Genomic DNA, 16,371 nt, shown 5'->3' on the forward strand with positions numbered 1-16,371 from the left:
ACAATAAAACCTTCCACAAAGTAAGATACCATTAATACAGTTAAAAAGATAAACTATAGGAAAGTATTTAGAACACATAATACATAATATTCATCATTCATATAGATAAGTGGCTCATCAATTGGCAAAAATTAAGAAAAAGCAAATTCACAGAAAACCTGCCAATTATATCATACAAAGATTTGTAACATGAACAAGTAAACATCTGATGATCAGAGAAATGCAAATTCAATTTTTTTTTTCATATATTATCAAAGATTAAAAAATTTGATCATTCCCACTGTTAGCAAAGTAAACAGGCATCTTGGGGCACAAAGTTCGGGATCCCATTCTGGAGGAGCCATCAGGCAACTAATCATGGAGACAGTCATTAGTCACAGCCAGATGATTCTCTCTAGAACTCTGCTCACTTCTTACTGTCCATCACTCTCCAAAAGACCAACCTCCAAACATATCAAATGTTAAGAAAACCATATTAGCTATGGTGAAGTCACTATCATTGTTTTTTGTTTAGTCTGCAAATAGATCATACCAAATAGCCCATCTCGTCAGCTAATTCCTGATTAAACAGTGACACCAGGGTGGGATTTGTAAAACTCAACTCATTCAGATGGGACTGTCAACTAAGAAACAAGATAAGCTACTCATTTATTCAACACATCTTCAAGGCTACACTCAAGTTTATGGTTAAAGCAGTTGTTCTGCCCTTAACTTTTACCTAGAAAATTAATTCATCCATATCATGTGTACAGAAAGCTTGACTTTAAATAAAGTTTTTAAGTAGACTCAGCTTCATGGTAAGGAAAATGAGTGGCTCTCTTTCCAGGCATATTTGCAGCTAGCTCATGCCTGTGCAGAGAAAGAAGCTATCTACTTTCTGTAAAGCATCAGCAGGCCACTCCCCTTCTCCTTCACTCCCAGGATGGACCTCTTGTCCCAGTATTCAGTAATGAATGCTGTGAAAGTTAGCCCTTGTTAAAATTTAAAAGTCTCCTTATGGACATACTGAGTATTTCTTCTCTGGATTGTCCACCCATGTTGTTAGATCAGTATGAAGGGATGGAGATGTTTAATGCCTTGACTTGGGTGGGGATGCTCCTGCTTGCTAGAAGGTTGATAACACTGTCTTCAACTGTGGTAACAGTGGTTTTATAAACACTGTTCAAGTGAACATTTATTATCCAAGATTAAGTCACTAAGAACCACATGTATTTTTTTGTTTTTTTTAATTATTTAGAGCTTATTATCCAGTGCATTTCCCCATTGCCATGGGTATCAGAAAACTCAAAACTCAACTCAGTAACTGATATAGCAGACATTGTACCTGCTAACAATGCTCATTTTCTGCCCTTTTTAGAACAGCTCTATACTGTATTGTGCTGTAATACCACAAACTGGCTCAAATTCTTTGAGAAATAGGCAGGTGGTGGCTCAGAGGTTAAAGTGTCTGCCTCTAATGCGGGAGACCACGGTTCGATCCCTGGGTCGGGAAGATCCCCTGGAGAAGGAAATGGTAACCCACTCCAGTATTCTTGCCTGGAGAATCCCATGGATGGAGAAGCCTGGTAGGCTACAGTCCATGGGGTCACAAAGAGTCGGACACGACTGAGCGACTTCACTTTCACTATTATGTATTATTAAATTAAAAAATGTTTCCCATCCAAATGTGAGGCACCCCTTTAACACCAGATATCATGTAAGACAGTAACATCGACTTCCTGGGATGTTATTAACTCACTACTCTTCTGCTAACTCAACCTCAGGGTTGATTTCACCTTCTCTTACTCAAAAGAGTTCGAGTTCAGCATTATCTGGTCTTAAGGGACCCAGTCCAGGAAGCTCAGTTTTGACAGTAAGCCTTCAAGCTAGCCACTGTTAGTCACCCCTTTTCCCTTTGGGTTAGAGACAGGAAAAGAAGGTGGCTTCAGCCATAAATCAGCTTTTCCCCAACAAAAGTGATAGGCACAATGTCTGATTGTGGAAAACAGAGTAACTTATTGCTATTTTGGACTTCTTCCTTTCTTTTGTTCTTTTTTATTTTACTGTTTACTTTAAATATTTTTCTATTTTAAAAATTTCAAAAAGTTATATTTTCTTAATGTTTTTTCTTTCTTTTAAAGTATTTTTTATAGTAAAGATTCACTGCTTTATCTGGAGGGTTTTGAAAATTCTCAAAAACAAATTTAAAATAATAAAGATACATTAAACTCAAATCTATTCTAGTAATAGAATAATAGAAAGCTAGTTGTATTAACCATGCTATGTAATACACAGTATCAACATTAAAATCAAACAGTACCACTAAGAACATAATTTTATCAGCATACCTTCAATTCATTAAATGAATTGTGTTCTTCAAAATGTTTCTTTTTTCTCTCAACATATTGATCAATGGACTCCATTTCCTTAAAACGAGCCTCGTGAAGCTTCTTAAAGTCTAGAATATTTTCCCAAATATGAAAATTAATAACAAGACAAAATCCATTTATTCACCTTCCTTATGTTTTTCTGTTAACATTCGTTCTCATCTCAGCATTCCTAATATTCAACTTCAAACATCATTTTTGCTAAAATTTTAATTTCAAAACATTAAGTTTTTGGAAACTCAGGAGAAAAGCATATTCATCTTATAAATTATCAAATACTGACAATCTCTCCATTTCACTGCCTACTGACATCTTGGTTTAGTCCAGAGGATAAGAAAAGATTAATAGATTTGTCCTCCACATCACCAATTAATTAATGGCCTTTACTTAAATTTGACATTTTATAATGCTAAGAAGAGCAGGGAATGGCAACCCACACCAGCATTCTTGTCTGGAGAACCCCATGGACAGAGGAGCCTGGTGGGCTACAGTCCATGGGGTAGAAAAGAGCTGGACACGACTGAGTGACTAAGCATAATGCTAAGAAAGCTCTATGCCAAGGACTGGCAAATTTTGTCTGTAAAGGGGCAGACGATAAATATATTATGCTTGACAGCCACACACAATGTGGTCTCTCAGTTATGTTCCTTCTTTTATACAATGCTTTACAACTGTAAGAGACACTCTTAGCTCAGGGCTGTAAGGCAGGCCAAGACGGGCAACACTTTACCTCTGTAATCGCTCTGTGCGATTCTAATTGATTACATTCTCTAGGAATAAGTAACAGAATTTCTAATACATGCTCAGCAGCATTTTAAGCACTCTAAATATACCCACAACCAACATTCTATGGGCCAGGCAACAGAGTAACTTACTTGGAGTAGTGCTTGTGGTTTTATTTTTTCCAGGTTTGGAAAACCCATCTGTGTAGAGAGACTTCTTTCTTTTTGAAGATACCCGTGGATCTTTATTACCTGAATCCAAAGATTCAGAACTAATGAAAGATTTCTAAAAATTATTCCCATGAAGAAATGTAACAGAAACTAACACTGTAAAGCAATTATACTTCAATTAAAAAAAAGGTAAGTTAACATGAAGCATTTTCATGTGGTAGTCTCTGCCAAGGTTGTGGGAGAAACAGTATGTAAGGAGCACAAAGAATTAATTATAGCATCACCACATTTTTGGCTCATATTCCAAGCAGACAGAAATTCTGTGCTTCCTATATAGCTATATAAGCCTATCAGAAATTTAAAAACACTTTTTCCAGAACGTTTGCTGTGAACACGTCTAGATGTTTTAATGAGAACGATAAAAATCACACAATTCCACCAGCCTAAGAAACACTATTATCATTCTGGTATATTTTCTCAGGTCCTTTGCTTCTATGCTTGTTTTGCTTTTGTTCTTTAAATCTAGTTAAGATCATGATGTGTATAATGGTTGCTATTTCCCTCTACTTATCTTCCACATTCTAATATCATTTTTAGCTTGAGGCAATCTACTAAATACTGCGTAAGTGACTTTTCAAGAAATGCTACTTATGAAGTCATACATCCTTAACATTTCCCAATGCATCTAAAAAATAAGACAAAAGAATGAATGGATAGAGATGGAGGGGCTACAGTGGCTTTTGCTTGGACCTTGGCCATGAAATAGGATACGTAAAGAGTCAGAGCCACTCTTCACAGCATGCTTATTATAAATGAAAATATAATAACTACAACAAAGGAACCACCTAGCAGACACCTCCATAACCAAGTGATGCATGTTAACAAGACTGGTCATAGGACAAACCAATACCTGAGCCCTCTGGAGTGCTGACGATAAAGGACACTGTGTCTTAGTTTGTGGGATTCCTGTCAATAGGGCATGATCTGATTCTAACCATCAACAACATTAGACAAACTAAGTCAGAGGACCCAAGAAATTGGTCTGTATTTTAAAAGTGTCAACACACTGGGAGACAAAGGAAGGCTGAAGAACTGTTCCATATTAAAGTAGTTTAAAGAGGCATGGCAACGAAATGTCAAGGATGAGTCTGCCTTTGTTTTAAGGGACACTGCTGGGATGAAACCTAAATAAGGTCTGTCTAAATAAGGTTAGTTATCAAGTCTCATACTTTCTAGCCTCAGGATGCCTCCATACTCTCAAAAATTGAGGACCCCAAAGAATTTTTGTTCATGTATCAATATATATCATACTAGACTTAAAATTAAGACATTTAACGATATTTGATTAACTAAAAATATACCCGCTATCAGTTCAGTCAGTTCAGTCGCTCAGTTGTGTCCAACTCTTTGCGACACCATGAATCGCAGCATGCCAAGCCTCCCTGTCCATCACCAGCTCCTGGAGTTCACTCAGACTCACGTCCATTGAGTCATTGATGCCATCCAGCCATCTCATCCTCTGTCGTCCCCTTCTCCTCCTGCCCCCAATCCCTCCCAGCATCAAAGTCTTTTCCAATGAGTCAACTCTTCGCATGAGGTGGCCAAAGTATTGGAGTTTCAGCTATAGCATCATTCCTTCCAAAGAAATCCCAGGGCTGATCTCCTTCAGAATGGACTGGTTGGATCTCCTTGCAGTCCAAGGGACTCTCAAGAGTCTTCTCCAACACCACAGTTCAAAAGCATCAATTCTTTGGCGCTCAGCCTTCTTCACAGTCCAACTCTCACATCCATACATGACCGCTGGAAAAACCATAGCCTTGACTAGACGGACCTTAGTCGGCAAAGTAATGTCTCTGCTTTTGAATATGCTATCTAGGTTGATCATAGCTTTCCTTCCTTAACATGATTAAAAATGACAAAAGTTTCTAAATAAAAAAAAAATGAGTAGAGTGGTTATTTTTTCTTTTCTTTTACAATTTCTTTAACGTCTGATAATAAAAGGCAGCTGAATTCTCTCATCTGCTTCTGCATACACTATATTGTGATATATTGTTCTGGTTGGTGGTGACTGCAGTCATGAAATTAAAAGACGCTTAGTCCTTGGAAGAAAAGTACATGAGTCTGAGTGAACTCCGGGAGATGGTGATGGACAGGGAGGCCTGGTGTGCTGCAATTCAGGGGGTCGCAAAGAGTCGGACACGACTGAGTGACTGAACTGAACTGCAGTAATATATGAAAACAAATTTTGCCATATACAGCTACGTGGTTAAAAGTGAAGACTATTTAGTGGCCTTTTAAGATAACTGTGGATATTCTTCTTTGATACTATACCAAACCTTGACAAGTGGTTGTTTGAGGTTAACTATCATGTGGAATATGAACTGCACTCTGTACATTTGTGAGAAAAAGTCCTTATGTTTTAAGAAACACACAGAAATATTTAGGGGTAAAAAGGCACATATCTGAAACTTACTCTCAAGCAGTTTATGAAAAAAATGTATACAACACATATTAGTATATATGTATATAAGAATAAAGCAAATATGGCAAAATATTAATATTTGTGAAATCCAGGTGACAGTTATATAGGAACTCTTGTTACTGTCTAAAATTATGTCAAAATAAAATTTAAAAAATTCCTCTCACCAGAAACTACATGATCCGATTTTTCTCCTTCAAACAGCCCGCACTTCAGTGAGCAAACCTGACTTACAGGATCTACCCTCATTTTTCCCATGCCTTCAAAACTGGGTCCTAGAGGTAAGTCTTCTCGACAACATGACTGGTGGAATACCAGACATTTGTAATTCTACACCCACCTCTGACTCTGTCATATTTCTTTACATTCTCCTCGTCTCAAGATTTCAAAGTGCACTTATGAGGCATATGCATCAGAATTACCTGGGGATGCTTATTAAATCTGCAGAATTTCAAGCTCACCTCAGACCTACTGAATCAGAACCTGTACTCCTTTAACTTTCTGAATTTAGTAACACATTCAAAATGCTGGGGAAGATGGGAAGGCTCAACACTAGAAATTCTGCATTAAACTGCTTGGTGGACGTGAGTGGATCATTTCTCTCTCAGTCCCCTCAGGAAGATATCAGGTCCCAGACAGACTACTGGGATGAAGCAAACACCGAGACACTGCTGCCACTGGCAGGCTTCCTGAGGAATGAAATCAGAAAGCACCAAGTCCTGTTAGGTAAAGGGGAACTGAAGTTTTCTGGCCTTTTTTTTTTGGTGGCCACACCATGAACCATGCGGGATCTTAATTCCCCGACCAGGGATAGAACCCACGCCCCACTCAGTGGAATCAAGGAGTCCTAACCACTGAACTGCCAGGGATGTCTTCTGGCTTTACGGAAACAAACATTTAGTTGAGAAAGTTTAGAGAAGAAGCTTTTAGGTTACAGACTAAGTAAAATATACATTCATCATAATAAAACAGTCACATTGCTGGGAAGGTAGACCATGAAGATCCCTTTTAATTGTCCTACTCAAGGGGGCTAACAGGCCTTTGTACCTGTCTCTGGAGTAGGCCAGAAGGAGCTAATCGGTAGAATGTGGGTTCCCCTCATCCTGCCTAGAGATTAACTGCCTGAAACTTGCCAGTTATCACTCTTATCTGGTTTCTACCAGGTGTTAAAGGTGACCTGACGGCCTGCTATACTTGGTTCTAACTTTTGCTCTCACTGCAGAACGCTTGGAAATTCTATATAGTGGTATAATGGGAGGAACGGTTTTCCTGAAAGAGATATGCTGAAGTCTTAATCTCTGGTAACTGTGCAATGACCTTATTTGGAAAGGTTCTTTGTAGATGTAATCAACTTAAGCTGAGGTCATGGGGATAGACCTGGGCTTCCCACGTGGTGCAGTGATAAAGAATCTGCCTGCCAATGCAGGAGATGCAAGAGACGCAGGGTTCGATCCCTGGGTCAGGAAGATCCCCTAGAGTAGGAAATGGCAACCTGCTCCAATATTCTGGCCTGGAGAATCCCATGAACAGAGGAACCTGGTGGGCTACAGTCCATGGGGTTGCAAAGAACCAGACATGACACACACAATCCAATATAACTGGTGTCCTTTTAAGCCAGCAATATAAAGAAAACAACACACAGAGAGAATGCCACATGACCAAGAGGCAGAGATTTAGCTGCAAGCCAAGGTCTATAACCACCACCAGAGGTTCAAAGCGGCCAGGAAGGATTCTCCTCAATGTGGAAGAGAATGGCTCTACTGACAGCTTAATTTTAGACTCTAGCCTCCAGAACTGTGAGAGAATAAATTTCTAAGTTGCCCAGTTTGTGGCACTTTGTTATGGCAGTCCTAGGGAAATAAAGCAGTCACCCTAGCAATTTTAGATTTTTAAAAAATTACTCGCATACCATCTGTTCCATGTTTTCCTGAGGACACCGCATTCTCATCTCCTTGACTCTCATTTGGTAGAGAAGGAACTTCTACAGCAGTTCTGAGAACCTGGTTTTCATGCTTTTCTTGATTCTGGGATTCAGCAGGGCCACATATTTTTATCTCTGAATGATTCTGCTAGAAATTTTAAAACAAAATAAATGATTTAAATGACAAGTAATCACATTTGAAAACTGCCATGAGTAAATCTGAAAAGGTCTCATCACAAGAAAAATTTAACTATGAGAGGGGATGGATGTTAACTGGACACTGTATATACTGTGAAATGATCACCCCAAATATTGAATCATTACATTTTACACCCAAAACTGATAGTGTGTTATGTGTCAATTATACCTCAATTGAAAAAAATATCATTAGGGACTTCTGTGGTAGTCCAGTGGTTAAGAATCCGGCTTCCAGTGCAGGGGACATGGGTTCAATCCCGGGCTGGGGAACTAAGATCCCACATGCTGCAGGGAAACTAAGCCAGTAAACTGCAAATGAGGAGCCTACAAGTCACAACAAAGACCCAGCACAGCCAAAGGAAAAAAATATATATCATTTAAAGCACCGCTATAGTCAGACATAAAAAAAGGAAAGAAAAAATAATCACTGTCTTCCAAAGATAGGTACCAAATTGAGGGGGAAAAGGAGTTACAGGAAGAAAAGGAAGAGACTAAGCTCTTTCTGAATGGCAGATCGGGTTCTTTGCCTCGCCACGTGTTGTGAGAATGTGCGTCTGGGCACAGGAGAGACTAGGGACAACTGGAAGGCAGGCATGGCAGAGGAGGCTCTCCGAGGCAGGAGAAACCAACACCGAAAGACCTCGACAGGCTGACGAGTAAGGTCCTATGCAAAGCTAGGACATAAAGGTTAGGACCAACTTGTGAAAGGATAATAAAACCAGAATCCTCTCAAAGCCAGTGGGGGAAGTGCCTGGAATCACATGACCACACTGCTCAAAGACTAAGCTGATCACCAGGCCCAGCGCAAGTTAGGAAGGAGGAAAAAAAAAAATATTGTATTCGATACTGATATCTCTTTCCTTCTTATTTACTATACACCTCACTTAAGTAAACACTTAATGAATGTTCCTATTTATTTAACATACATTTAATTTGAACTTAATACTTCTATTTCAGCTGCACCCCATAGCTAGTGGGATCTTAGTTCCTCAACCAGGGACTGAACCTGGGCCCTTGGCAGTGAAAGCATGGCGTCCTAGCCACTGGACCACCAGAGAAGTCCCTGTGCTTAGTACTTAATAAGTACTTCCTGAGTGCCAGTCCCTGAGGTGTGATGATAAAGCCAGACCTGGGTCTGAGCTCAGGGCAGTGTTTACCATCACCTGATATCATAAGGGAATAAGAGAAAGCTCCCTGATAATATACCAGATTGGGCACAGGTGTTAGCTTCTTTTCAGTTTGTACATTTCCATTTGCCTGCGAGTCAGGGCTCCTGTGGACAGTCTTACGCCTTCCTCTGGTTTTGGTGACATGGTCATCCGGCTCCCTCTCAGCTTGTTCCTGGCTGCTGGTCTGTAGCTCAGTCTCATCACAAGAGGATGCATAAGTTTGAATTTCATCCTGGAAAAAAGACATTAGTCTTCCATGTCCCATGTATACAGTTACAATGCTCAGGAAGAATCAGAATTTAAACTGAATAAAAAACATATTACATGTAAAGTAAAATAAAGTAAAAATAAAAATTTAAAAAAAAAAAGAAAGAAGATCCCTAAAAAAAACAAACATATTACATATGCAAGCGATAATTTTAAAACTCTCCAGCATGAAATTATAGGCACAGTCGAGAATTATGAAGTATTCAAAAAGAAATAATCACACTTAACCCAAGCTAAAAAACTAGGCTAGCAAAGCATTCAAAGGTATATTAGTGTATGTAAACAAGGAAATTATTATAACTAGTTTTTTGGCCACACTGCTCGGCTTGCAGGATCTTAGTTCCCCACCCAGGGATCGAACCCAGGCCCATGGCAGTGAAAGTGCCAAGTCCCAAACAATGGACCACCAGGAAATGCCCACAAATTATTAAAAGTGCATGAATTAATTTATGCTATAACTAATAACAATGACAGCTAATATCACTGACCCAATCAGGTGTCAAGCCTTGTCTAAACTCTCTGGTGTGGGTCTGTAGCAGCCATGACAATCACTCCCAGCAGCAGTAGTTTATAGTTTACCACAGGCCACTCTCATAGTCTCCATTGCATTTGACTGTCATAACACTCAATTCAGCAGAGCAGATGTTATTTCCATTTCAAAGAACAGGAAACTAATAATCAATACTTTGAGTTTTCCAAGGTTACATACATACAAAGGACAAAGCTCCTACTTGGTTTTTCTGACTTCAAATCCAGTTCCCTCCCTATTCATACAATTCGGCATACACTTCAGTTCAGTCGCTCAGTCATGTCCAACTCTTTGTGACCCCATGAAATCGCAGCATGCCAGGCCTCCCTGTCCATCACCAACTCCCGGAGTTTACCCAAACTCGTGTCCATCGAGTCAGTGATGCCATCCAGCCATCTCATCCTCTGTTGTCCCCTTCTCTTCCTGCCCCCAATCCCTCCCAGCATTAGGGTCTTTTCCAATGAGCAACTAGTAATTAACTTTTGCATTTATTTGAAACATCTTACTTAGCAGACTATAGAGGCAGTTTTGCCATTTATAAGAATAATGAAAGGATTTACAACTACTAATAACAATCTCTTTGGTAACGAACACCATGTCTTAAGTCATCACCAACTGTGTTTCTCATTCATTAACTGATTGTTTTGCTATTTAATAGGTGATGAAAATGTTACTTACCTGATTTTCATTTTCTTTTCTTGCTTCATTTTTAAGGTGAGCTTTTAAGGCCCTTAACAGCTTGTCTGCCTGCAGAAAAGTGAAAGACCTTATCAGTAGAGTCAAAAATCAAACAAGCAAGAAAGATTCATTGAACATCTTCTCCTGTTCTTGTATTCATCAAACGTCCTCTAGACAGGCTGGAGTAGGATGACCAAGATAGACTTGGTTCCTGTCCCCACAGATTTCATAGCACAATGGGGAAGTCAGAGAGGAAAGTGGCAATTACAGTGCAGTGGGGTAAATGCCAGCATAAGGAAGCTTACATGTCGTGTAAGAATATAGGTAGGTGCTGCACTAGGGTTGACTTCAGTAGGTAAACATACATGCCAGTTCTAAGATAAAGCCATGAGGTCACTAGATGCTGAGGCAGAAGAACAAATAGGAGACTGGGAAGTAGGGAAAAGGGTAAAGAAACTGCATGGGAAGGCAAGAATGAGTGCAGTTTCAAGAACTGAAGTTCAGTGTGGGCTGAGCAGGTAGCTGTTTAGACAAGCTGGTGAGAGAGAATATGGGAAAGTGGGCCTGACCCTATCAGGCCTTGTGAGACTCTTAAGAGGGTGACCTTTAAAGGCAGTCTACAGAGTCTGTTGCAGGGCAGTGGGTTCTGTATTTTTTGGGATGATGACTCTATCTGTACAATGTGCATGATACATTTGATGAGGGTGGGATGGAAGACAGGGAACCTGCAAGGAGGCTGTTGTAGGAAACCAGAGACAACTGTGGCCTGAGCTAGAACAGGGCTGAGGCCACATGGATGAATTAAAAACTTTCCTGGTAAGTAAAATCAATGTGAATGTGGGGGCTGAGGGAAAAGGAAATTTTATTACACCCAGGCTTCTGGCTTGGGTACCTGGTGAAGCATATGTGTGTGTGTGGTGGTGGTGGGGGGAGGTATGTGGGCAGTCCCCAAAATGTGTGTGTGTGTTAGTCGCTTAGTCGTGTCTCTTTGTGACCCCATGGACCGTAGCCCACCAGGTTCTTCTGTTCATGGAATTCTCCAGGCAAGAATACTGGAGTGGGTAGCCATTCCCCTCTCCAGGGTACATTCCTGACTCAGGGATCCAACCCAGGTCTTCTCCATTGCAGGCAGCTTCTTTACAGTCTGAGCCACCAGCACCACCTGGGAAGCTCAGTCCCAAAGATGGAGAACTCCAAATACAGAGTCTTAGGAGGATGGTTACAGGTCTCTGGGGAGTTTCTCCTTCCACCAAGGGAAACTTTCCTTCCAGTTCTTTCCTGAAAGAGGAATACTAATCTGATGGGTTATGTTTTCCTGTGCTTTAGAAGGTCAAGCTCATGGCGGGGCTCCCTCTTTCTACCAGCCATGCAGACTTCCTTCTCAAGGGGGCCCAGCTACCAGTCTCTGTTCTCTGCTTGTACCGTTTATAACTGGCCATGTGTCCAGGCAAGAATGGGTTTCCCTGGTGGCTCAGTGGATGAGATGCAGGAGACATTCGATCCCGGGGCTGAGGAGATCCCTGGAGAAGGAAATGGCAGTCCACTCCAGTATTCTTGCCTGGGAAATCCCATGGACAGAGGATCTGGCAGGCTACAGTCCAGGGGGTCATAAAGAGTCGGACATGACTTAACGACTGAACAACAACAACAACGAGGCAAGAGAGGCAGAGATCTCAATTTAGTTTGAGCTTCTGGGCACAGGATAGGCTGTGCTTAGGCTGTGAGTTTTACCTGAAGGCTCTGCGTCAAGGTTATCAAGCACCATGTCAACTAGTAGTAATAAAGGAATACATTCTTTCTACTTGTTGTTTTTTGAAACTCTCTTGGGAAGTGGGTGAATTGGTAGGACAGAATTAGGCACTCTTGGTTCTTCTGACTTATTTCCCCCTCAACCACTTTACTGAGGTATGACCAACATTGTTGATATTTAATGTATACAAATTGACATGTTTGTGTGCTAAGTCGCTCAGTCGTGTCCAACTCCTTGTGACCTACAGCCTATAGCCAGGCAGGTTCCTCTGTCCGTGGGATTCTCCAGGCAAGAATACTGGAGCGGGCTGCCATGCCCTCCTCCAGGAGATCTTCCCAGCCCATTCAAACCCGCATCTCTTGCATCTCTGGCATGGGCAGGTGGGCTCTTCACTTGTGAACCTGTCTTCACTACCAAACCATTTATCATCTCCAAGTTGCCTACTGTCCTGTTTGGATTCTGTGGGTTTTGGTTTTTTTGGAGGTAAGAGCATTTAACCTAAGATCTATTCTCTTGGGACTTCCCTGGCAGTCCAGTGGTTAAGATTCCATACTACACTGCATGGGACACAGGTTCAATTCCTGGTCAGGGAAGTAAGATCCTGCATGTCGTGTGGTTCTGCAGAAAAAAAAAAAAAACAACATCTATCCTCTTAGCAAATTTTAAAGTATTGTTAAATCTGTATGCTGCACAGATTTCTAGAACATCTTAAAATGCTGTGAAAGGACTTCCCTGGTGGTCCAGTGGTTAAGAATCTGCCTTGCAATGCAGGGGACTCAGGTTCGATCCCGGGTCCAGGAACTGAGATCCCACATGCCACAGGGCAACTACTGAGCCCTCAGGCCACAACTAGAGAGTCCGTGTGCAGTAATGAAAGATCCCACATGACACAATGAAGATTCTGATAGAGCTAAATAATGAAACAAAAAAAAAATGCTGTGAAAACATGAAACAGTGATGAAACGCGGAGCCTGTGGCAGAGGCAGGTGCTCTAGCAGCTGCAAGCCACAACCACTGAGTCTACAGAGACTATTATTGAAGCCTGTGTGCCCTAGAGCTCCACAGCGAGAAGCCACTGCAGTGGGAAACCCACGCATCGCCATAGAGAGCAGCCCCTGCTCCCCACAACTAGAGGAAGCTGGTGAGCAGCAGTGAAGACCCCAGAGCAGACAAAAGTAAATGCAAATAAAACCTGACATAAAATGTGATTGTGCACATCATGGAAATGAGCCCGCAGAGTAAGAGGAACTGATGCAGCAGAGAGGAATAATCGCAGGAGTTGTAGCCCCAGAGAGGGCGATGGGGTCTCTAGCACAAATGGCCAGGCTGCCCTTAGGCACAGCCTTTTACTATAACACAGAACAGGTGGGTCTGGGGATGGAAAGATGAGGAAATTCTCAGCTTGACTGCATCTGTCTTTCCATGACCTAAGAGGAGAAGTCATCAAGTGTTGGAAGGGAGCCAATCTGAGGTAGGAAGATTGGAAATAATTATCCTTAATAATGAGAAAATTAATGACTACCAAAGACATGTAGGAGAATCAAATAAATCATAAGTTAAATTCATGGTCACATTTAAATTAAGCACAGTGAACAAAGTTAGATGATCTTCTCCAGCCAGGGTCAGCTGGTTAGCACAAGCAAGGATTAAGTGTATAGCTGGGTTTAACCAGTTATGGAGTTTGCCAGGTGAGGGACGAGAGCTGCAATACAGTGGAAAGAGCAGAAGTCTTTATAATCTAAGCTTGTAATAGTGAGAAAAGGACCACTGGCTGTACAATAAATCTTAGTAACTGTCCCTTCCTTTTCCCTTACTATTATGAGTAGTATCTCACTATTATATACGGAATGTATATACAACAAGGTGGTACTGTATAGCACAGGGAAGTATATTCAATATCCTGCGGTAAACTATAATGGAAAAGAATGTATATATACACGTACAACTGAGTCACTTTGCTGTACAGCAGAAATTAACACAACGTTGTAAATCAACTACACTTGAATAAAATAAATTTATAAACACTGTTGACGGTGTGGAAGTTAGATTTTAAAAGGAGAAAATGGCTGCAGTTGGTTATGAGAAAAACATAGGTGAGACTTTCAGAAAAAGTGAAAAGTTGAACCCGAGTCCCCACTTTCGAACTTAAAATAGCTCTTCAGAGATCCAAAAAGTTATGGGGCCTTAATGTTAGCCAGAGCTCCAAACTGAAGTAGGAAACCTCCACAGTAACTCTTGTCAAAAGAACTACCCTCTGGTGCATTACTCTAGCACTGCCAAGAAGTGACTGTAAATCGTAGTTCTGAATAACAATCCAACACATCCCAAATAAAACGTACTGCACTTAGTGCTATAAAGACTTCCAACGTGGACAGATGAGATCTCTGTTCAAGGCACTTAAATTCAGTAGAGAAGAGAACATAGCTATACAAATAACTAGAGTGCATGCTGGAAGCCGGCAAGAGTTTGGAAAAAGTACTTGAAATTACACTGCCTTAAAAGTGTGGAGGGTCCCTGGGATTACTGGGGCGGTGGACCTGTGGCCAAGGGAATGAAGAGGAGGGGAAAAGAAAAGGTGCCAGGTCAGTGATGACATTTCAGTTAGACTGTGAAGAGTAATTGGGATTTATTCATGCAGATAAAGGATAGAGAAAGGGATCTGAGGCCAAAGGATCAGAATTAGCAAAGGCAGAAAGATGGATAAAGACGCCAAGTGTTCACGCAGCAGTCTGGATGCTGCTGCCTTGGATAAAAGACTCCAGCCAGACTGCAAAAAAATAATGAAAGGGACTTAAAAGACTTTGTTCATGAACTATTGGGAAGCCATTAAATATTAATACTATAGCTCAAAAATATCTCCAGAGATAGTTCTTTATACTTCAGCCCCAACTGGTACTTGGGTACTGATTATTTTAATTAATTTAACCACTTAAAATATCTGTGAGGACTGATCTAAACATTCACTCAGTTTAAACACTACAGCTTGCAGAATAAATCTCCAGAATATACTTTAATATTATGTGGGAAAACTCCACTAAATATACAGAACAATATATACATCCAATCCAGAATTGAACATTTTCCCCCAAACGTTTCGCAGTATCAGAGTCAAAGACCTCATCGGTTTTGAATAGAACACTACCACAACAATGACCAATAGACTAACGATCCTACTGAATCAGAGCTAACTTATAAAAACTTATCTACGGGGGAGGTTCCCTAAAAATCATCCTTTCTTCCGTCCTCCATTCAAGTAGCAGGAAATTTTGGGACCTTTTACAATTAACAGAACTGTTAGCTGTTTGGAGTTTTCCAGAAGCAAAGGCAATTTAACAAAAGTGTGAGCTGTTTGGAGTTTTTCGCGACTGCCTATTAATTGGCGTTTAGATGCAGCATTCCTTTAGTTTTCTAAAGGGCCTGCGTTTCCTAACAGATGGACTGATAAATAGCAGAGTACTCCCAATAAAACCAAAGCAAACAATTTCGGAGGCGGGCATCTTTCTGAGTCCCTGTAAGAGTCAGCCTCAACAAAGGTGAAAACTTTGACACCCTCTCGGTTTTGCACAGTTACTTGGACCCATGGGTAAACCAAAATCTACAGCCCCAAGGCCGGGACAGTCGCCTCAGCCCTCGAAATTCCCGCTCGGTCCCCTCCCACAGCGTCTCAAAGAAGCCGCATATCCTATCCCCCAGTCACCGGCCCCGTACCCTCAGGTTAGCCCGGAGGCCCAGGTTCTTGGCCAAGTTCTGCAGGTCACTGTACTTGAAGGAGTTCAGCTCCTCCAGGGAGGGAACGATCATGGCGAACTGCAATCCAGGTAACGACGCGGAGGCCCGATACTTAACTTGCTAAGGCGCCGCTCAACGCTCTGGCGCCACTCAAAGCGTTGAGCAAACCGATATTCATAGAGAGTTTAAATTACGTAAGCTGCACTTCCATTGGTTACAAATTCGTTAAAGGCGGGGTCTTCTGGTACTGACCAATAGGATGGTTGACTTCCCTTCCACCTGACCCACGATCTTCTCCACACTGCCCTAACACCTAGGCGCCAAACGGCGTGTCCAGGCAACAAAGTGCGCGGCAGAGCCCCCATTCACGTTGTCCAATGAGGACGCAGGAG

At 41.3% G+C, this 16,371-nt stretch overlaps 1 protein-coding gene across 2 annotated transcripts in view; it reads right to left on the reverse strand.

Annotated features, from left to right (window-relative positions):
* Positions 1–16,143, reverse strand: part of NUSAP1 (nucleolar and spindle associated protein 1) — a 29,584-nt gene extending 13,441 nt beyond the window's left edge. The window contains exons 1-6 of one of the 2 annotated variants that reach the window (XM_018054427.1): positions 15,959–16,143; positions 10,501–10,569; positions 9,064–9,258; positions 7,648–7,804; positions 3,242–3,340; positions 2,328–2,437 (exon numbers count right to left, since the gene is read on the reverse strand). In XM_018054427.1, coding sequence (XP_017909916.1) covers positions 2,328–2,437; positions 3,242–3,340; positions 7,648–7,804; positions 9,064–9,258; positions 10,501–10,569; positions 15,959–16,051 — 723 coding nt within the window. In that variant the 5' untranslated portion in view covers positions 16,052–16,143. Of the gene's footprint in view, positions 1–2,327; positions 2,438–3,241; positions 3,341–7,647; positions 7,808–9,063; positions 9,259–10,500; positions 10,570–15,958 lie in introns of both variants that reach the window. The other variant, XM_005685504.3, reaches the window with a different exon arrangement.

Source organism: Capra hircus, chromosome 10 (assembly GCF_001704415.2).
Source record: "Capra hircus breed San Clemente chromosome 10, ASM170441v1, whole genome shotgun sequence".
NCBI lineage: Eukaryota > Metazoa > Chordata > Mammalia > Artiodactyla > Bovidae > Capra > Capra hircus.